Source organism: Biomphalaria glabrata, chromosome 13 (genome assembly GCF_947242115.1).
Source record: "Biomphalaria glabrata chromosome 13, xgBioGlab47.1, whole genome shotgun sequence".
Lineage (NCBI taxonomy): Eukaryota > Metazoa > Mollusca > Gastropoda > Planorbidae > Biomphalaria > Biomphalaria glabrata.
In genome coordinates, this window is record NC_074723.1 from 5780402 (window position 1) to 5803794 (window position 23393).

The following is a 23393-nucleotide window of genomic DNA, read 5'->3' on the forward strand; positions in this document are numbered from 1 at the left end:
TCCCTCTCTCCCTCTCTCTCTCCCTCCCTCTCTCTCTCCCTCTCTCTCTCTCTCTCTCTTTCTCTCTAGGGCTCACTTTTTAAGACCTTAATTTTTTTCATTAGCTCACCATTTCTCCAATGTGTTCACCATCAAACATTATTGTACAGGGCCAGGTTTCGGAAAGAAACGCTAGTAATATTCCAGAACTCTTCTATTGATTTTATGTATTCTACCGTCCACCTGTTTCCAGTTTTAACACCTGTTACAGAACTGTCAACCCCCCCATTTCCTCTATATCAGTTAATGAGAAGTTCACCAGCTACAGTAGAACAGTTCTTTATATAAAATTGAGAATTTTAGTGATTATATAGATGTGTTGGAGACCACACAATGGGATACCCTGATATCGACGATTTTTCATTTATATAGAAACACAAGAGAGCGAAGGTATATTAAAATATTATTAAATTACTTTATATTTATTTTTCAAACTTTTACATTCCTCCTTTAAATAGGAATGTCTTGATAAAAGCATGGATATGACCGCGGGCCGTAGGCAAAGCATCAGTGTGTTAACCAAACAAATAAATTAATGAAACAGAAAGAATATTTTTTTTTCGGGTTTGAAGAACTGGAAAACTTAAGAAAACCTACGCTAGGATTATTAATTTCTAATATTAGGTGACTGCTATATTATATTTTGTTTCTGACACCTCAAAGATCTATGCCATCAACCTTTTTGTACTACTAAGTTTTTCCTTGTGATTTCAAAGTATAGACCCCACAGGAAGATGGCCCGTGACATTAATAACACTAAACTTTATGTAAAAATTTAATTAAAGTAAAGTCTTAAGCTCAATTATACAAAGGTAATGACATCTAGTGGGCGCTCCACACTACAGGACGGCGCCCTACACTATTATTTAAATAGTTCTCTTTCCCCTCGTAAAACTTCCGCCTTTTTAGTCGCACGCATTTAGTCACACAGTACATTCCAATGTTTTTAGTACGAAAACAGTCAGGTACGAGGGCAGTCCCGTTGAGACCTTCATGTAGTCACGTGGGACAGGGATATCAATCTTTCCCAAGGAGGTCATTGTCGTGACAAGAGATGTGTACGCCTCTGTCTAGCCTACAAGGTGAGATGGTGAGACACTCAGGGGCGAGGACGACGAATGTAACTTTATGAGACGCTAGGTTTTGTTTATTTCTCCCTGAAGGTTCACTATTACTATGGCATTGACTGGTATGTGCTCTGAACTGTCGTTTGGTCGTTTCGATGGTCCACGGTTCATACCCTGCCCGATAGCATCCGCCGTCATCCTTCGAGAGGTTTGGACTAGGAAGTAGATTATCGTACACTCTGAAGGAACATCCGAAACATGTCAAACATTTTACAAAAAAATTAAAATAACAATACGTCTTGGTATTTACAAAGCTTATATCAACTCATTCTGTCTGTCTGTCTGTCTGTCTGGTAATGGAAATCACTATCAACCTTAAACGTATTTTCATTGTATGCTTTATTTCAACTTTCAAACCTTATAACTCTCTATGGAGGCAGATGACGTAAAACATATCTGATTCTATGGCCAACTGTTAACAAGGGTGCCATGTGGCCAGCACAACGACCAACCAACCTTATTTCCCAAAGTATGTAAAGTGACCATCAGCACTTATGTAGGAGCGTCCTAAGAATTCAGAAGTTCTATATCCCAATTTTTTCAAGAATTCGAGACACCTTGGTACGGAAGCAGTGGCGTAGCTAGGGATTTGGGGCCCGGGTGGCCCCTGCATTTTAACATTCAACATCATCACATGTGATAATGGTCTAATATTTAATAAAAAACTAATTTCGGACACTCATTTGGGGCCCTCCTGAAGTGGGTGGCCAGGAGAGATTTTCATATTCGGATCCCCCCTCCTTTACCCTACCCTAGCTACGCTTCTGTACGGAAGCCAAGCGCATTATTACTTAGTGACCATACCCTAGTCTATTTCTAGATCTGTTCAAATTGTGAAATAAAACGATATCCACTGATACAATCAACAAATATACAAACTAACAATAATTGTGCGCAAAAGAAAAAAAAAGAAAAGAAAAAACAATTTCGTGAAGATTTAGAATTCTGAACGTGTGAGGCTTCATCCTTCACCTTGTCTGAGCCTTGACACGGGTCATTTGTTACTTGGAAAGTTAAAGTCATGTTTCGGTAACACAGCTGTAAGTGACGTAGATATCGTCTGCTTGAACTGCTTTGAATGTAAGTAGACGTTTTTGTTTTTTTAAGAGTGCACATTGAATAAAACAAAGTCAAACTAAACACATACACACCCACACACATCCAGATCATCAACACCCCACACACATCTCACACACCCCATATACACCCCACGCGCGAACACACTCTAACGTAAACATATACAAGCCACGATAAGGCCTGAATTGTACCGATGTGCGAAAAATCCAAATCTTATTAAACATATACAATCATACACATTAATGTTCCAGAGTTCCAGTAATCAGTACACCTTAATCCCCACATGTTTCACTAAGACTTTATTAAGTAATTAGTCATTTCCCGCCCCAAAAAATGTAGGTCAGGATGTCGCTTTAATTAATCTGTCTACAAGGAAGTATCTTCAGATACATTATTGTATTGTATCATAGATTCAACTTTAACGAAAGTTAAGTTTATTACAGATAAGAATCATATAGTGAAACAGAGTTTATGCGTTTTCATGGTTTCTGGTTGTAGTTTGTGAAAGTCTGATGTCTACCATCATTGTAGTTACAATAGTGTTGGTAATTGTTGATTACTTGTGAGTAAAAAGGACAAGAGACAACATAATCAAATACTCTGAAAGACACAAAGATAAAGGCACATTCCTCGTCCCATATGCTAGGACAAATTTGTACAAATACTCCTTCTTCCCTAGTGCTATTAGAGCATGGAATGGGTTGCCTGAGCCAGCCAGGAAAACCAGTGACTTGGAAGAATTTAAGTCATTGGTTAATATGCATGACTGAATGCATGACGCGTAGGACGTAATCATCTACTTTTTTGAAGTAACGTCTGTATTATATAACATAAGATAAGATAATGAAATCCATCTTTGAGTATAGGAAATACAATAAACGTATATCGGAAACACTGCTGTACATGTAGGTTTATTGTACTTTCTACAGAGTTATAAACCCTTTCCACTAGGCATCTTTTAATTTCTCCTGCCTCTCAAAGTCTAGCACAGCTTCACACACCTGTTGACTTATGATGCAGATTCATTTCAACTGGAATCAATAACCAGCTATGCTACTCTTCACCTTTACTATAAATGTGCTCCTGAAACTTCCTAGACCTGCCGAGAAATTTCCCTTCATTGTGTAATAAATGTGATCAGATGTGTTGTAGATTAATGACAGACTCCTGAAAATTATAAGGATTGAAACCATTTTTCTTTATAACTAACAAATAATTTAAAAAAGTTTTATAATTTCCAATATTAGCTATGGTAAAAAAAAACTTAAAATAATCTTCGAATTTGATTTTTTAAAAAACAGTAACAATTGATCAGCTATTCAGTGTGGCAACAAAGATGGATGCGAATCAGTTACTGATGTTATTACAATTAACAGATAGTGGTGAGTATTGCGCATATCATCATTTTTTTAATCTGTAAAAATGTTTAAGTAATATTGTTCAGTATTTTCTTTACTTTAAAAAAAATAAATAAATATATGTTACTATGTTACTAAGAATTGCTTCGTGCACTATTCATTACGTCTGGAATTCATTTTTCCACAGCTTTTCCTACTGGTGGATTTGTTCATAGCTTAGGGCTTGAATCTTTTGTGCAATACTTTGGAAATAAACAGGTCAAAAAAGGTCAGTGCATGGACATTAACTTCACTTACTTAATGCCCCTGTAATTTATTCAACTCTTTTGGGTACCTGGCATTGGTTGGGGAAAGAAAAGGCGGTTGGAAGTTGTGCATGGGACATTGAAACAGATGACTTTTACATCATCTGTTCTATAGATCGAATGGTCTGTTATCTAACTTTTTCATCTTCCAATCATTATCATTAGCAGGTTAACAGGAGATAAAGAAGCACAACCAGAAAGATGTCTACGTCTGTGTGAGAGCTCTTTTCTTTGGTAGTTCTGCTTGAGGACATTTTGTCGCCTTTTTTTTTTTATTGGGGCGGATCCATTTCTCCCTCGACCATGTCATTTATTGGTGGTGTGGTATGCGCTCTGGGCTGTAATCTCGATGGTTCCGTGTTCGAACGATTCTTTCAATGCCATTTTTTCAGTATTCTACGTCTCTCGTAACATTATATTTGAGATGATATTGAGCCCATGTTACAGCTTTCTACTTTATCAATATTTCAATAGCTCTCGAAAAACTACCTTAGTGTCTCTCCAAAACTAAGTGAAACCCGTTCAGCTGTAATTACATCAGACACATAACAACTCGATCAAAACTCAAGACACTATTACACTTCATGGTATATATCACATGCTGGTCTCTTCTTCTTTAAAAACGAACACACTTCCGGCTATTTGCGCCACGTTCCAACTGACATTTGTAAGTAAAAATAGATTAAACACACATACATACATTCATCAGTATCATATACTATTTCAGGTTTATGCTTTTCAAAATATGAAAAATGTATTGATACCATTTTTCACACTCATGTTTGTTTGTAAAATGTTTGACATGTTTCGTATTACTTTCCAGTCCAAACCTCCCGCAGGACGACGAGGGATGGGAGCGGGCAGGGTTTGAACCCGGGACCATCGATAAGTCCGCACGACAGTCCAGCGCGCAAACCGCACGACCAGGCAACCTTATTGTACCGTTGTGAGCATATGTATAGTATAAAACTAGCCTTTCCAAAAAAAAAAAAATTCTATATGGAAATTTGAGTTTACAGGCTTATTCATTTTTAGTACCTAATGTTTATTTAACAATTTTATCTTATAATTTTATACGTAAGTTATATTTGTCACGGGAAGTACTGCATTGTACATTAATATTCGGACTCAAAGACAAGCCTTATTATTATTATTATTATTATTATATTTGTCTTCTCACGTGAACTGAATAATTTTCTTTGTTGTTTCCCCTTCTCTCCAACTCCTCTTGCAGCAGACGACAAAAGATTAAATGACGCATTGATAAGCATTCTTGAGAATTCAGGTAACAATTATTTAAATTATGAGGTCACAGAGTTGTACCTAGAAATGTGCGGGTGGTGTGAGTCACGCTGGGCCTCTAGCGCTCAGGGGCATTAAGCTTTCCTTCCCTGTGTATTATCTTTTTGAACGCGAGATGTCGATTTATCGGTCTGCTTTAACTCTTTCTCTCCGTAATTACTTACCACATTCCAGTGGAATCAACGTTGGTATCGTCAGTTAGGAGAGAAAGAGTTAAACCAAAAAAGACGCCCTGACACACCGATGTAACATTCTGGCCTGTACTCTACTTTCCCATGATCTTCTCATGCCCTCGCGATTGTCATTGTCGACCTTGGCATTGAAGTCCGTTATAACGATCAAATACATCTCGATATAAAAAATATTAGTTGTTATGTTTTGTCTGGAAGTGATGACAACGAGCTGCCTCATTTTGGCTCCAAAGACCCTAAGTAAGCCACAATGACGTCAATTCATACTATTTCATTTATATAGTAACGTGAATTGGATTGCTGCCTAGTCTTGTGGTACGCTCTCTAGCAGAGGCGTAGTCAGGGTGGCGGAGGGAGGGGGAGAATTTGAAAATCCCCCAGTGCCCCCACTTGAGGGGGGGGGGCAAATGAGTGTTTTTTACATTAAATATTTTGCAAAATGCAGGAGCCCCCAAAGAGGTCAAACCCCTCCCTGGCTCCCAAATGAGGGCAAATCCTAGCTACGCCACTCCTCTTCTCGACGGTTACTGGTTCGAAGCCTGCCCACTTTGTATCTTATCTTTGTACCACGTCAGATAGAAATCTTAGGATAGAGAATACACTAGAAACACTTGAAATAAGTCATCCAAACAAACACACTGAACACACACATGCACGAACATACTGAACACAACTATGCCAGTTATAGTTATTTAAATGTCTTAAGTTGTTTTCACTTGAATGACTTTAGCATCTATATATGTTAATTATTTTTTTTTTTTTTAAATTTCAGCCTCATTCAATCTTCCATTGATCAAGTCAGCGTATATCACAGCCTCTAGACTTGTTCAACTACATAGGAGACCAAGTATTGACAATACAAATGTAAGATCTTGCAAGGATATGGTGATAGGTCTGGAACAGACAAATATTGATAAAGAATCAATACAGGTGAACCTAATAAAGACCTATGATCTAACAGATGAGCTTGTACATATGGACAAGCTGTGTGAGGCGATGTCTACTAGTCATACGGTACGGCGAGCCAGCAGTCGACAGGTCAGTGAACTAAAGTCGATAGAGACCGGCAGACTCAATGGTTTTTTAATGAGCTTTTTTTTTAAATATCTTATTTTAGAACGTGGGGGCTGAAGGGTGAAGCTCGGCTTCCGAACCGATGGGTCTAGGGTTCAAATCTAGGTGTCGGTAAGGATCTTGAACTTCTGCATTTTTAGTCGTCTTTGGATCCGCCCAACTCAAAAGGGTAGTTAACATTAGTAAAGTTGGTTGGTCGTTGTGCTGGCCACATGACACCGTCGTTTCCCGTCGTTCACAGATACACATGACCATGTACATCATCTGTCACATTGATCGCATGGTCTGAAAAAGGTACTTAATTAAACGTGATATCATTTTTTTCAAACTACTAGATGATAAATTCATTAGTTTCAATAGCTGACATTTTACGAAGTTATCATGTGGCCCAAAAAAAAACAACAAAACCTAACTAACCATTTTTACTTTAACCCAACTAATGTCAGTGTAGACTGGTCTCAATATGAATCTTTAATAGATTAAGTATTTTCAGCTAACAAAGAACAATAACAACAACAACAAAAAAAAACAACCCATAAAACTTTAAGACTCGGCGAAATGGAGTTATAGATGATGACAATGTTTAATTACCCGATGAAATTGAAAAGATGAAAATACAACATTAATGTCAGTCTATGTCATCTCTGTTCACAGTTCACTGGTGACGCCTCTGTTTTCAGTTTTCTGTTCACAACTGGTGATGCCTCTGTTTTCAGTTTTCTGTTCACAGTTCTTTGGTGATGCCTCTGTTTTCAGTTTTCTGTTCACAGTTCACTGGTGACGCCTCTGTTTTCAGTTTTCTGTTCACAACTGGTGACGCCTCTGTTTTCAGTTTTCTGTTCACAGTTCACTGGTGACGCCTCTGTTTTCAGTTTTCTGTTCACAACTGGTGACGCCTCTGTTTTCAGTTTTCTGTTCACAGTTAACAAGTGACGCCTCTGTTTTTAGTACTCTGTTTACAGTTCACTGATGTCGCCCCTGACGCTCCTATTGCTATTTCCACAAGGTCACAGACCCATCTCTCTCTCTGAGGTTGTCCCAGGAAAGGATGCTCTCCCAAGGTTGTCCCAGGAAAGGATGCTCTCCCAAGGTTGTCCCAGGAAAGGATGCTCTCCCAAGGCTGTCCCAGGAAAGGATGCTCTCCCAAGGTTGTCCCAGGAAAGGATGCTCTTCCAAGGTTGTCCCAGGAAAGGATGCTCTTCCAAGGTTGTCCCAGGAAAGGATGCTCTCCCAACACAAAAGGAATGCTTTTACTCTCAGGGACTATCCTTCCGCTATTTCAGATACCTCCCTTTCCAGACAAAACCACAGAGCACCTCCACCATGTCTCAGTTGCCTGAGTAACACACTGGACGATTGTCTTCGTGTTACGGCAAGTGGAGCGAGCCTGGCTTTGTTTCGTTCACTACTTGTGGCGGAAGTCAACTCTCTCTATCCAAACATTGTATGTTTCGGTCCAGTTTTGAACGGTGCGTTAGTGCGCACCATAAACACCAACAGATTAGCATAGTAATTAAAATATAATTAAATGTGTTAGTTAAGTTAGTTAAGAATATTAAGTCTAATGCTTAAAATGATGATTATTTGTTGGAGTAGTCTCCCTTGCGTTTTATAGTTTGTTATGGTTCCATGCAATATGGAGGCAGCCAGGAATGCAACTTGTTAACCATTAAACTACCTTTCGTTTTTGTTGATCACTCAAAGTGTTTGTTGAGTCTTTGATCATCTAGCTCAGTGATGCCCAACCTAATTCGACTTGCGGGCCATTTTAATTTCCGACACTCATCTCACGGGCCACTTGAACGAAAAGGTACAAAAAAAAAAGAATTGACATTGACCTGAAATTATTAATTAATGTGATATTTGAAGTTGTCAGAAAATGGCTTCATTTCTCTACTTCAAATATGAACAGCATTTTAGCCAGCTTTACAACCGTCTCATTTTCTTGTCGCTATTTGGTCAATATTCCCATCAACCCCCACAATCTAGGATTTAAAAAATTTTACAATCTTTTATTCGCGACTCAAACCAAGAAAGTCGTCAGATTCGTTTTATAAAGCCTTTTATATGTTGTTTTTGAAAACATCAATACATTCTTTACAAATAAAATATGTTGGCTTAATATCGACACACAAACAACGTCGCGTCCGGATATGGCCCGCGGGCCGTATTTAGGGCATCACTGATCTAGCTATTAACAAAATGTATTCACACTCTTTTAAAATGTGTGTACTTCAGGGGAAGGCTTTTCGAGAAGTATCCTTAATGTTATACCCAGATATGGACCTAGCAATACTGTCTGCACTAAAGGACTTACCACATTGTCACTATCCTGTAATCTATGGAGCTGTTTTCGCTGGACTAGGCCAAGACCTGGACACAACTCTGACGTCATTTATGTTTGGTATAACTCGTTCATTAATCACAACTCTAGTCAAACTAGATGTCGTGGGTACTTTGGAGGTAAAGCTAAACATTTTTTAATTGTGTAATTTGCTTTTAAGCTAATTGATGAATGAAAAAATAAACAATGACGGTTGACTATAATATACCTAACAGATTTCTAAAACTAGACTAAAACTTAGAAAAAAAAATCTTATAGCTGCTTTCCTCACGTATGTCTTCTGTCTGATCATATGGAGATTTTCAGGATAAACTAATCAAGGTCTCACCTCACCTCACCTATCTTTTAGTAAGTTGGACCGTTGGGGCACCACACAGGATTCGCCAACCGTCATTTTCCATTCCTCTCTGTCTTTTGCCTTGGATAGAACCTCTTTAAATGGCAGGCAAGCAAGGTTAAGAACTCTAAATGGAACTTGTATGTTGTCAAGTAAATAAATGAATTTGAGTTACAAACAGAAGGGTCTTAGATAATTTGAATCTGCAGAGCAAAAGTTAGGATACATAGCTTATATATAACTTGATAAATTCTCACTTTCTTTAGTCTGTACTTTGGATACACAGAGATATCTATTAATGGTTCCCGGTCACTTCATCCCCGGTCACTTCATCCCCGGTCATTTCATGCCCGGTCACTTCATCCCCGGTCACTTCATCCCCGGTCATTTCATCCCCTGGTCACTTCATCCCCTGATCACTTCATCCCCTGGTCACTTCATCCCCTGGTCACTTCATCCCCCGGTCACTTCGTCCCCGGTCATTTCATCCCCTGTTTACTTCATCCCCGGTCATTTCATCCACTGATATTTTAATCATCTGATCATTTTTATCTAACAATTTGTAATTTTAAAAATCATGAAATGAGCAATATTTAATGTATTCATTTTTTATTTAAATGACAAAATTGTAACACGTTAATGTTTAAAAGGAATTAAAGCAAAACTTATACAGGCGACATGATATCACGAGGATGGGTGAACTCAGCCTTATATTAGAAAAAAACAACAACCTTATTTCAAGGCTAAAAATGACGCGCCCATTTTCAAGAAAGAGCTATTGAAAAATAAAATAAAGTGAAACATGGTCGTACTTTCACCACACCTTGGTCTTTGATGATAAGTTATCAGCGGCACGGTCATAATTATTGTAATAGCATTTCTATCTCTCAAAAGATTTCCACTACTTGCACCACACCTTGGCCTTAAGTTATCAGCGGCATGAGCATAATTATTGTAATCGCACTTCTATCTCTCAAATGATTTTTTACTACTTCCACCAAACCTTGGCCTTCGATCCGGATAATATTATGATATTACAACCTCCACATCCAATAGAAGCACTATAGCTAAGTACACACCCAGATATACAATATAATATAAGATTTCTCATTAAGAAAACAAAGTGGAAGAGGAAACACTATAAACGCTTTAGTAACAAGTCATAAAAGTCAAAAAAGCATTCTACATAATCATATTTATATATAAAATATTTAATTGGGGATGAAATGACCGGGGATGAAGTGACCGAGGGATGAAGTGACCAGGGGATGAAGTGACCGGGGATGAAGTGACCGGGGATGAAATGACCGGTCACCCTATTAATAACATTTTTCTATGTAGATAAAAATCTCTAATAAACTTTGTCACATTGTCACAAAGACTTATGATATAACAATTTTTTTCTCAAAAAGGTTGTTTTCCTGTACAAACATAGACTTTTTTATTTTCAAAAAAAAATATTTTCTTATATATTTGTAATAATATTACAAATATTTTCTTTCTCTGAACAGTAGACTATAGACCAGCGGTTCTAAACCTTTTATGCTCGGCGACCCCTTTTTATAATCCGCCTATCTGCCGCGACCCCCCCTCCCCCCACACACACATACGGCAGTAGAAGAATAGACAATAATAATCTATATTTCGATGATCTTAGGCGACCCCTGGCAAATCGTCAATCGACCCCCAAGGGGGTCGCGATCCACAGGTTGAGAACCCCTGCTATAGACTATAGACACAGTCAGAATAAACAAAACAATATAAGCTTCTAAAACATGCCATACGTTGGAGAAATTAAAGACGGTTGGTCGTTGTGCTAGCCCCCATGACACCCTTGTTAACTGTCAGCCTGTGAAAATAAAATAACTTAGACACCATTTGGCCCTTGAATCGCAAGGTCTGAAAGTGGGAATTTACTGGTTTTGTTCCGAAATGTTAAATCTTTATAATTGCTCAGCCTGGTCATCGTAAAATCTAGATCTGCATTTAGGTTAAAATTTAAAACAATTTAACCAACGTAATTAAAAAACTGAATTATTTCCCCATGTACATTTACATCCCTCATTATTATTTACATTCTAGGGCCAACGCATACAGCTCAATTTACAAAACGCCATCCCAGATATTGTCGAAAGGTAAAGTATATATGATTCTGTCCGGAATAAGTGATTTACATAAAGATTAAAATAAAAATAACTACAGCTGATGTGTTCCTTCAGAAATAAAGATTATTACGTCCTGCATTCTGCAAACGTCAGGAGATGACAGTATGACGACAGTTAGAAGCGCATACCAAACAGCCTGAATGCCATGATTATATGTAGCAATGATTATATGTAGTTTATTGCTGTGTTTCAATTTTAATATCTATAGAAATATTTCTATGTATTATTGTTGCAGTTTCCATTGTCTGGTAGCAATCACCTATTTGTAAGCTGTGACATCTGTTTTATTATTATCAAAGAAATTAGCTTCTAACTTCATAGCGGCGACATTCAAAGAATAAAGGGGGTTAATTCATATTGTACTACTACAACAGTCCAGTGTGGTTTCTTAATCTTGTTCGACATACCAAACAAAATAATAAATTACCAATACTTTATTATTTAATTATATTTTTTATTGATTCTTGTGTTGTCAGGTAAAAATCATTTTCATTCTAAGTCATTGGTTAACATGCATGACTAGATTGACCTAGGAACAAGCGTAGGACGTAATCATCTTATTTTTTTTAAGCAACGTCTGTATTCTATAAGATAAGATAAGAAATAATTGTGCAATATTTCACCTTCATCCGAAATTGGGCGCGGGAGAAATATTTTAAGCGTACATTTTAAAAGAACTAGATCGATACAATGGAAACACTAGCTTAGACTTAAACATATATTTTTAAAAAATTTCAAGATAGATTCAACATGATTTAGTAATCATACACACATACACACATACACACATACACACATACACAAACACAAGTGGCTGACATTGGTATACGGTATAAGATAGATACGACCAACAATATTCAGGATCAAATTATCGAGTCTAACCGGTCGTATTCTTCTTTGTATTGTTCTATTAAAAAGAGTTAACTCTTTCTCTCAGTAATTATTTACCACATTCTGGTGGAACCAATGTTGGTATCGTCAGTTAGGAGAGAAAGAGTTAACTCTAAAATGCTTTGAACTCTGGGCCAACGGAAACTCACTTTTATTTACCTATATAAACTGTTTAGGAAAGGTCCAAACAGATGTAAAAATGTGACATTTATATTGCCGATGACTCGAAGCCCAAGACCATTGGGTTAAAAGTGAGGCCACCATGTCCTAATAAAAAACGTCCCCTTGAAATCACGTCGATTTATAATGAATAATAAGCAGTTACTCGGAAACAAAACATTAAAATGAAAATAAAACATTTCTTTACACAAGCTCTTTATTCAAGGTCTAGGGTAAAAGGTAAAACACAAAATTAATCTCATATATAATGTTGTTTTCAAATGGAGGCAATCTGTACATTGTACAAGTGTATAATAATCTTACGAAAACTTTACATTTATAGCTCGTATAATGTTGTTTAAATTTTTACACGATATATCTGAACTCTACAGAAACAAGTGCAAAGTCCTGACACATGCGTGCCTGAGGTTTCCATTGGTCGACATTTTACAGAATCTACAAGATACTTTTTTTACGAAACTTTTTTATTCCTAACATTTTTAATGCAATGAAATAAACACGTTTTAAATTATTTTTAAACACAATTTCTTGTTTAATTAGTATTTTTAATATTCTGTATATGTCCTTGTATCAACATTCAATGTATTCTTTTCATACGGAAATATTTTAATTTATGGTTTATAGATTTTTAAATAAGTTTAATAAAAAAAAAAAAGAGAAATAAATGTTGTTATCTTAGTTACTTAATTATTCTATTTAAAAAGACAGAAACATAAAATCAGGTCAGATATTTCCAATTGTCCCCCCTCCCCTTTTTTACCATGCGCATAATAATGTTTACTGAAATAGACTTTTGACTTGGTTTGCGATGACCCGATTTAAAGAGCCCCCGACACCTCCACACACACACATATTTCTCGGCCGTAAATTCTTGTATCACTTTTTCTATTACTTTAAATCATTTATTTGGCCCCTTTTTTGAAGGTACCCCCCCCCCTTTTTTTTCAAACTTTTTTTTTTCTTTGAACGGAGATAATGTCTTAGCCCGTGAATTAAAGAACACACTAATATATACAAAAAAACAAAAAACTTATCCTCGAAAATACATTTGATAATCCAACAAGTTTTTGAATAATCCCTTGTATTCACTCGGACAATTCATTTGAGGTCTAAATTCCAGATCTATGCCAAGAGAAAAAAGACAGCTCTATTCTTATCTACAATACGGCGAGGCACGAAATCATACTACTATTTGCTGTCTCGAAAAAAAGAAATTTAAATGCTAAGTATTGTTTTACCTAAAATGTTGGGGAAATAAGAGAACAGTATTACGGGAGGCACATTAAGAATAAATTAAAAGAGAAAAAATATGCTTTACAAACACGTAAGTCTTATTTTTGTGCTATTCGTATTTAAGCTTTATGTACACATTTGAGACCAAAAGAAAATCCTTTGCCGAGGACATATTTAGTCATGATGTCAAAATGTTTGATCGTCATTAGAGATAAGCCGAAGGCTCTTCGAGCTCCAAGTTTGAAAAAAAAACCTGTTTGCGCGTCAAACAGTAAAAAAAAAAAAAACCTGTGTGAACACACAGTTCTGTCTGGAAGAGACATAGGTCAATGCCAATGTAAAGCATTGCTATTTCCGATGCATCTGGTCCCCGAGCGCATGGGCTAGACACGGCCGAAGACCGAGCACACCGGAAACCTCCGCCATTTTCCTATGCTGTACCAAGCTAACCGTGGGGGAACCCGCCATTAATGTAACGGTCCCTTGAGGAACGGTGCATGGATTTTCGACAGTTTCGAGAGGGCTCTCTTTCAACTCCGCTCCGTGCAATGGGTGGACTCTCGCTAACCCGTGCTCACCCTCACGGGAGTTTTGTTTTGCTACCCATTTAGCCTATACTGCATCCCTCATTCTCTCCGGACTCGAACACAAGCCTTAGTATTATTATACCATTAGGTGTGCAGCTACAAAACGTAAACTTACAATTTCATTAAAACTTGAACAAGAAGATATGTTTAAATGTGACTAGATAGTTTAGGTAACGAAAAAAGCATTGTCTAGCATCCCGCAGGACGAACGAGATACACTTCTACAGTTACCTGATCTATATCAATGTTTTCTATATCAATGTTTTCTATATCAATGTTTTCTATATCAATTTTTTCGTTTACTCAACTATTAAAAATGTAATGAAATACAACCGCACTAGTAAAAGAATATATCAACAATTCCTTTAAAAAAAAAAGCTTATCTAAAGGGGAAGAACTCTGACCTTAAAACTATACCTACCAATAATGTAAAAGTTATTTCCCTCATTCAATGTAAAAAAAAAAAAAATAATTAAAAAATTGTTTACTAATTGATGTTTTTTAGATACAATAAATAAAGTATCCAATTGACCAGGAAATGCGTGGCGGAGAAATAGCGATAACAATTATTTAAGTGTAATAAACACAACACATTTTATAGATTTATGTCTTGTCTATGTCAATGACATAGATTGATACGAGGATGAATATAGTAGAAATAACGTGTACACACTTTTAAGCAGACAGACAGAGTGAGTTCATATAAGCGTTTTAAAAAGTTCTTTCCGCAAATCTTTCTTCGAAATCTCACCTAGCAAAGCATAGAGCACTATCGTGATAATTGTCTAAGCGATAATATTCTTCATTTGAAAAAAAAAATGATAGCAAACGTTTTTGTTTTAATCTAAAGCTTAACCATTGTTGCACAGTGTAGAATAAAAAGACTACAGTATAGTAAACTCACTAACCATGGAACTGTAAAAACCGACCGTTAATATATATAGTTCTAAAGGCGGTAGGTGCAAGGTGGAATCAAATTTGATAGATCATTAGAAATATTTCATTAATATACTTTTAGATGACTTGACATCTTTATTATTAAATGTAATATAGGTATGGACTATTTTACGGCTAATTAAAAATTTGTCAAACGTTATTTAAGTTTTAACCGAAGGCAATCTTTGTTTTAATTACGGTATTAAGGCATGAAGAATCTTTTTTGGAAAAGAAAGAATATCTCCCAAAAATTTCGTTACTTGTTTCCAACGTTTAGTTTTGTCCTTTACTCTCTTTGTTTTCTTTCCATGAGATGGATGATAAGAGTTGTATCCTGGTGGATATTGTTCAAATCCCGTTGTTGGGGCATAGCCCTGGTAAGAATAGTCAGGATAAAGACTAACTGAACTATTTGCTTGGTAGCCAAAGTGCCCTTGTGGATCTTGTCCATAATTATATGCTGCATTTCCAGCTGTGCGCTGAGCGGAGGGATACATTGGATTTGATGAGCTCTGCACCGGATGTGGGTAAATCATTTCAAACCCGTGATCTCCTTCCGCTTGTACCTCAAGCGTTAGTTTTTCTTTCATTTCGATTAGTTTAGCGATTTCATGATCTAAGTCTTTGTTGTTTTCACTTCGTCTGGCGGCGACTTTGAGGTGTCTGTCTATATCTCGTATCATGCTTTGTTTTTCTTTGAGGCGATCGGTTGGGGCTTTTTGGTTAGATAAGCTCCAACGATTAAAAGTTTTCCCTACAAATTCAGTGGTCTGGTCTAGATAACTTCCATTTTCCTCTGCCCCAAATCCTATGGATGGCGTTCCGAGAAGGTTTTGTTTGGCCGTGTCAAGTTGCCTTAATTCTTCTGTCTGCTGACACAGTCTGAGCTTTGAGTTGATCTGAAGTTGAACTGTATCTATTAGCTGAATCTGAAAAATTGTAGAAGAATGATGTCCCAAACTTTCAATATTAGTTTTGTATTGCTGTAAAGCTTGCAACAAGGACTCCATATCACGTTTGTAAGTTTCACTGTCTCTTGGCGCCTCTAGCTCAAGCTGCAGCATCTTTTCGCGAACGTGAGCAAGTATGGTGTTTGTTGCTTGCTCTAAAAGAGGAATGGCACACTGAATGCTCAGCTCTTTAAAGTCTTTCTCAGCTTCTACAAATTCATCTTCACTGTATCTAATTTGTGTATTTATAAGATTGAAAAGCTTTCCTCTTTGGACAGATTGTACTTCGTCATCTAGCGTTTTGTTGTCGAAGAGGACACACCTGTAAGAGCATTCTTCAAATAAGTCAGCGATTTCTCCTGTCTGCTGTCTGCACCAATCAATAAATTCTAAGCGATCGCTTTCCTCCATCTCGTTGTCAAAGTTATCTCCATAAGTCATAACGCAAACACCGTACTTTCTGAGAACCTCTTTGCCCAGTATGGACTTGATCATCACAATGGCGTCTTTCTCTTGCTTTGTGAACCTTTGTCCAAACTTCAGCACTACCGCCACTCCGTTGAAGCTGTAATCACACTGCTGCAGGGCTTCTTTGAAGCTTCCCAGCATCTCGTCCAAGTTTGTGCTAGCATTCAGAGCGACATCTTCCAGAGATGGGCCATCTACTACAAGTACACCTAGATTTCCCACCTTCTTCCTTTGACTTTGTACGCTGGACTTAGTTGACGTAGTGGCTGAATTAATCTGAAACTCACGACCTCCCAGTATAGAGTTTCCAGTTGAACTTTTTCCATTGCCAGATCTACCCACAATTAGAATGCTGATATCATCTAAAGGCTGTGAAGAAAAAAAAAACAGTTTGAAAGTCTTGACTTCATAATTTTAATGCTAATAAATAATTTAACAATAATAATAATAATAACAATAATAATAATAGATCTGCTGCTCATTGATAAAAAAGAAAAAAGCCGCTACCATTATTGACATCGCCGTACCACTATCTCATAATTTAAGAAAAACTTGAGTTGGAAAAACAAAGAAAATATGAGAACCTTGGCTTTGAGATTAAGCGTCTATGGAAGTTATCCAAAATAACAATATACCCCATTATTATATCAACAGAGGGGATAATAACAATTGACCTCACAGATACATTCAAGGCCCTTAACATTCCAAGGAACATTCTCTTTGCCTGTCAGAGGCGGCACTGCTGCAGACCTGCCACATCACCTGAAACCTCCTCAGTGGAAACTGATAAAGGGACTACGATGAATTTTGTTTCCCTTTAACGAAACTCGACACTGGCTGCGTCAGAGAATGAATACTCGTTCTTCTCTAACATAAAGTAAAGTTCCCCTTTCAGACCTTGTGGTCTTCAGGGCAGATGATGTAAAGGTCATCTGTTTCTGTGGCCTACGGTTAACGAGGGTGTTATATGGCCAGCACAACCGCCTTTAATTTTCCCCAACTAATGTCAAGTGGACTCAGAGGCGCCCAAAGATCCCGAAATTTTAAAAAATCACAGTCTTTATCAGGATTCGAACCCGGGACACACGGCTCGGAAGCCAAGCGCTTTACCGCTTAACCGTTGTTGCTTACAGTATTTACAAGTTTTTAAGATCATTTATTTTTATTTTTTTATATTTAAATTGACAATACAGGCACTGATGTTGAAACACAAAATACTGTAGATGTGAGCATGGTAAAATTTTATATCTGATTGAGAATGAAATGAGTTGTTTAAAAAAAAATAGATTCGTACTGTAGCTTAGTAAAGAACACAAAGTCATGGGTTGAAGGTTATTATGGTGCACCCCTTTCCATTGTACTATGAATATGATAGGGTCGAAATTGAGTTATTCCGTGGGACATAGTGCTTCTACAAAAAGTAATATCAAGTATTAGTACCATTACACTCAATTTATAAGCGACTTCTAAATAGTGATATAATAAATTAGTTTTTTTTTTAACAGTTAAATTTCTTTTTTTTTTTAATCTAAGGGCTCCATTTTCCCACTTATTTTCACACACTAAACCCTTTCACGAACGCCCCACTGCATTTACTGTATTTAAAATATTCTCTCTACCTGAATTGATTTCGCCTTTGGCTCATCCTCTGCATTGACCTCATGTTTCGATCTTGCTGCTTGAGCTGACAAAGCTGGTGGCTTATGGTTTGTATCCAACTGACGGACGTTTTTTTCCAGCAAGTCATTATAGACCTTTTCAGAATCAGCTTTTTTCTGACTTACTTGGCGGAAATATTCCGTGTCAAAAGTAAGAGGATCAAAATCTTGAACAGTAGCCTGACCGGATGCTTCAGTCTTGGTTTGCGTGTCTACGTTACTGAGGAGAAAGTACTTTTCCTGTAAAGATTTAATGCTCTTTGTCAAAACTTGGGCTTCGTGTATGACAGTTTGAATGTATTCTTTGTCTTGAAAGGCTTGTGTCGCTTCTTCTGAAATATCTCTCAATTCTTTTAACATACGTTCAAAGTCGTAAGCACTTGGATCGCTTTGTAGCTTTCCTCGAATTTCTTCAAGTCGTCGTCTGAATGTCATTTGCAGTTGTTTGTTGTGGCTCATAGGAACGGTCCGTCTATGAAGTTTATGAAAATTCTCAAGTGTGTATCTTTTTGATCCGCTTTTAGATAAATTTCTTACAATGCTGAGAAGTCTTCCTTTTTCTTTGGGGTCTTTCATTCTGTTGTCGAACATGACACATCTATTGCCGCATTCACTGAACAAGGCGCGGAGTTTGCCTTTTTGCTTCTGGCACCAAACATCCAATGTCTTGCTGTCCTCTTCGCCTTCCTCTACAGCGTACTTAAAGTCGTCACCATGGGTAACAAGACACACTCCAAAGTCTCTCAGAATGTTGGGTCCGAACACATTTCGAGCCACGTCAACAAGTTTAGCTTCTTCCTCACTGAATTTCTCACCAAACCTCAGGACAACGAGGACAGAACTCAGACCAGAACCACCACACATCTGGACCGCGGTCTGAGCATCAAACAGTGTGTCTTCATCCAGCCCCATCAAACAAAGACCGTCCACAACCGTAATGGTCTTATCGATAGAAGTATGTACAGAGGGTTCTGTCACTATCTTGGCAGTGCTGTTGTTTTTAGAAAATGCTTCATATCCCAGAATCGTGTTTGCTGTTGCACTTTTCCCATTTCCAGGATATCCTATTGTTAACAAAGCTATTTGAGACATTATATCTTGGTTAAGTAGAGTTGAATATTTCTGTAGAAATATTAAATTAATATTTTAACTAAAAGGCAAAACACATAAAAATAAAAATATAGCAAAAAGTAACGACTTAGCTGCGTTTAAGTCTTTGATTAACATGCATGACTTGATTGACATGCGTAGGACGTGATTATCTTCTTTTTTTTTTCAAGTAACGTCTCTAATATATAAGATATCCTACAAATATTCTCAATCTGTATGATTACTGATCAAAGAATGACGGATTTAAAAATCAAGCTAAGAATTAGGATTATATTTATTAAATCATTTATATTTCAAAGACACTTTCTTAGCTAACATCAGCTGATTGAAATAAAAACTTGATGACCATAACTGGCCTCATGACTTTTCATACACCATTTCATTTAGTGAGATTTTTGTTTTGTAGAAAAATTACATTTTACATTTTAATGTCAAAGATTCAATTGCAAATGCTCTACGTAGTAGAAGAAAATAAAAAACAATAAAAATAGATATATCTACTAGAGCTTGTATTAGGGAATTCGTTCACTAAATTTTCAAATTCTTCTTGAATGCCTTATTACCTATAAGACCAGGTGTGTAGCGGCTAAGTGTACGTATCACTGAGTAAAGAAAAAAAGTAAAGCTCCTCTTTCAGACCTTGCGATTTTTGGAGCAGATGATGTTAAGGTCATCTGTTTCTTTGACCAGCAGTTAACGAGCAGGGTGTCAAATGGCCAGCACAAAGACCAATCAGGTTTATTCCATGAAAATCTCGAAATAAAAAAAATCCTAGTCTTCAACGAGATTCGAACCCAGGACCCCAGGATCTTGAGCCAAGCATTAAACCACTCGGCTACCGCGCACCTTCCAAAGTACACATTTCTTCATATCGGAACAAAGCTAGTTCACTTTGTTGTTTATTGTCATTATTTTATTTCTGTTTTCATTCTAGGAGGCACGGTGGATGAGTGGTAAATTGCTTGGCTTCCGAACCGGTGAGTCCAGAATTCGAATTTATGTTAAGACTGTGATTTTTATTTCGGGATCTTTAATTAGGGAAAAGTAAGAGCGGTTGGTCATTAGGCTAGCCACGTGATACTCTCCTAAACCGTTGTTCACAGAAACAAACGACCTTTACATCATACGTTTCGCAAGGTCTGACAGGGGAGCATGTCCTCATTTTAAATTCAATCATTGGTTACAATCACAAGTCAGCTCAAGCGAGTGTGTTCGATACACACGTTTTTGACATACTTTTTCAAACGACATGTCGAGAATATTTTATTTAACAAGAAAAACATTTACAAAAATAAAATAAAAAAAAGACAAAACGATTTTCCTGGAAATTGAACAGTTAATGAGTATCGCTGATAAAAGAATTACTACATGTCAAAAACTCTAGTTTTACCGTTTTAATTTTCAAAGTAAAAGAAAATGAACATAAATTTGGCTGGAGAATAAAACTTAAATCTAGAGCCATTATCATTATTTACTCTACCACACATGTGAACGAAGACATGTTTATAAATTAAGGCAATAACTTTTGGCAATACTTAGCGAGTTTTTAAGACGATTTTTAGATGCTATCGATGAAGATTTAGTACAATGGCGTAGCTCTGGATTGGGTGGCCCGCGAGCTTGACCTATTTAGGGACCCCTTGCATTTTGCCATCACGACATGGAATAATGGCAAAATATTTAATGTAGAAAAAATTTCGAAAAATCATTTGGGGCGCGCCCCTTAAGTGGGGGGGCCCGGGAGATTTTCAAATCTGCAACCCTTCCTCCTATCATAGTTACGTCATTAGTTCAGTAAGCTTTTCAATGCGGATTGTTAAATAGTGATATGTTTACTTGCATCTTAAATTAAAAATGTAATAATCATCTCAAACAATTATTTCTAAATGTTTCCAAATAAGAGTTCTACAGGGAATTGTTGGTATTCAGTTTTCCAAATTTAATATCTCAAGGTAAGGTAAGTTATACTACATTTTAATATTTATAGTTGAATACCTATTTGTGAGCAGATAGTAATAAAACAGTTAAATGCTCACCTTAGTTCAAAGAATAACTACGCCCGATTTGAAAGAAATTTTGACGAACTAAAAAAAAATCGACAACACCATACATTCTCATAGATTTAATTTTGACCTAATTTTGATATTATAACTTACACATTTATAAATTCAGTTAAACTTAATTCATTTTAAAAAATCACCGTAGCTTGTTAAAATGTTTATTTTTTCAATATTTAGCCTGCTTTTAATTGTGTTTGCCCACCGCTGAGCTAGGTCTAGTGGTTAGAAATAGACAGAACTAGATCTTAGTAATGAGATGACAGTACAGCTGTACATTATCACCAAAAATGTGTTCACTTAAGAGTGTAATAGAGAAATAGTAGCTAGGATCAGATATACTCACAAGGTTTAACTCACTCAATGAAGCAGCAAACTTTAGTTCTATAAAATAGAGTGTTTACCATAATCTTTTTTTTTTAAGAAATAAATTATCTAGGAAATGAGCAACGTTCGGGTTTTCCAAGAATTGAACCATTTCCTCGGGAAAACCCGATAACTTATGTCAATAACATTTATTGTCCAGGTAGTTAGTTGTACAGTAGTGTGCTGTATGTCTAACATGACAATCATGTGACTAGGAAAAAAAAACACTATTTAAAAAAAAAAATGATAACGCTTAGTTTTTGTTAATCTATAGTGATCTTTTATATATATGTATTTCTTTAGGTGTTATATTAAGTAATGAAGAGATATAGTCCCTTATCAAATTTCATATAGATGTTCCACTTGCGAAGATATAGCTAGCTCTATTTAGTCTTAAACTTAATGATTAGATTTATCGAGTTATAGATTGTTGTTTTGTTTCAAGAACATCATTTTTTTAACTCACTATTTTTTTTTTATTTTACAGATGCACAGAGAAAGCGAAAGATCCAGTGGTTATGTGTCATCCAATGTGTGTGTGTGTGTCTGTCAGAGTCTGTCTTGTGATATTGTTTCATAGGTCGAGGTCGTTACAATTTTCACCGAAAAATATGTCCAACTCCAAGTCAGTTGTGCATGCGGGTCTCTCACCAATGTTTCTAAATGTAGTTATTGTACAACCTAGGCCTAGGTATTTCCGTGATCTTTTGAGCTGACATTTTGTATCAAATCAGCACTTTGATGTCTTAGCCATTAAATATTCTTTTTTTTGTGGCATATCGGAACTTTTTGGGCCATATATTTGTCATTATAGTTTCATAATTTGTAGCAGACCTGCTATTTTTTTAGGCCATTATAATTTAATAATTTGTGGCACGTCGGAACTTGTTCGACCTATTTCGACCTGCGGACCATTTTAATTGCCGACCCTCGTGTCGCGGGCCACATGAACGAAAAGGTACAGAAACTAAATGAAATCTACCTTAAACTATTTGATTAGAAGCCCGTGGATCTAGTACTTACATTAATTAATGATATATTTCACGTTTATCTTTTTTTATTTTACGCGCCAGAATATGGCTTCATTTCTCTACTTAAAAAAACATCAACACATTGTAGCTAGCTATACCACCGACTCATTTTCTTGTCTCTTTCTGGTAGGCGCAGTTTAACATTCGAGGCTCAAAGCAAAAATGACGTCATATTTATTTGACATTGCTGTTTGTACGTTGATGTTTTTTTTTTTTAAACAGCCATACTCTTTTTACAAGTCAAACATGTTGACTCACAAGGATGTTCCACAAAGAAGTATATATATATTTGTTCACTTTTCTATTCAAGAAACGACGCAAAAATGTTTAAGGTCATGGTACCAATTCATTGGAGCTAAATTGAGATTATCTTATCTTATATAATACAAAAGTTACTTTAAAAAAAAGAAGATGATTACGTCATACGCGGCATGCATTTAGTCATGGGCGTAGCCAGGATTTTTTTTTCGGGGGGGGGGGGGGGGTTGGGGGGGGGACTTTTTTCTCTCCCCCCCCCCCCACGGAAAGAAAATTATGTGTATTTATGTGTGTGTGTGTGTACATAATCTTTAGTACATTCTGACCCTTCATTCTTTCGGAAGACGTT

The 23393-nt window shown here is 36.6% G+C and overlaps 2 protein-coding genes across 8 annotated transcripts; one reads left to right on the forward strand and one right to left on the reverse strand.

The window, feature by feature from the left end:
• Window positions 1-410: 410 nt before the first annotated feature.
• On the forward strand, window positions 411-12914 carry LOC106070420 (uncharacterized). Of its 5 annotated transcripts, none has more exons than XM_056008125.1 (8): window positions 411-429; window positions 3545-3625; window positions 3789-3869; window positions 5141-5191; window positions 6172-6437; window positions 8712-8936; window positions 11237-11289; window positions 12762-12914. In XM_056008125.1, the coding sequence occupies exons 2-8, from the start codon at window positions 3580-3582 to the stop codon at window positions 12862-12864; spliced, it is 825 nt and encodes a 274-aa protein (XP_055864100.1). In that variant the 5' UTR covers window positions 411-429; window positions 3545-3579; the 3' UTR covers window positions 12865-12914. The 5 variants fall into 5 exon arrangements, with proteins under 5 accessions (XP_055864100.1, XP_055864099.1, XP_055864101.1 ...); XM_056008124.1 differs by lacking the exon at window positions 411-429 and adding an exon at window positions 2094-2246; XM_056008126.1 differs by lacking the exon at window positions 411-429 and adding an exon at window positions 2094-2246 and having other exon boundaries at window positions 5144-5191.
• On the reverse strand, window positions 12569-21872 carry LOC106070431 (uncharacterized). 3 transcript variants are annotated; one of them, XM_013230339.2, is made up of 3 exons: window positions 21736-21872; window positions 18184-19344; window positions 12569-16933 (listed from the first exon to the last, which is right to left on the reverse strand). In XM_013230339.2, exons 2-3 carry the CDS (start codon window positions 19312-19314, stop codon window positions 15341-15343), a joined length of 2724 nt encoding a protein of 907 aa, XP_013085793.2. In that variant the 5' UTR covers window positions 19315-19344; window positions 21736-21872; the 3' UTR covers window positions 12569-15340. The 3 variants fall into 3 exon arrangements, with proteins under 3 accessions (XP_013085793.2, XP_013085796.2, XP_013085795.2); XM_013230342.2 differs by having other exon boundaries at window positions 21750-21854; XM_013230341.2 differs by lacking the exon at window positions 21736-21872 and adding an exon at window positions 21369-21504.
• Window positions 21873-23393: the final 1521 nt, after the last annotated feature.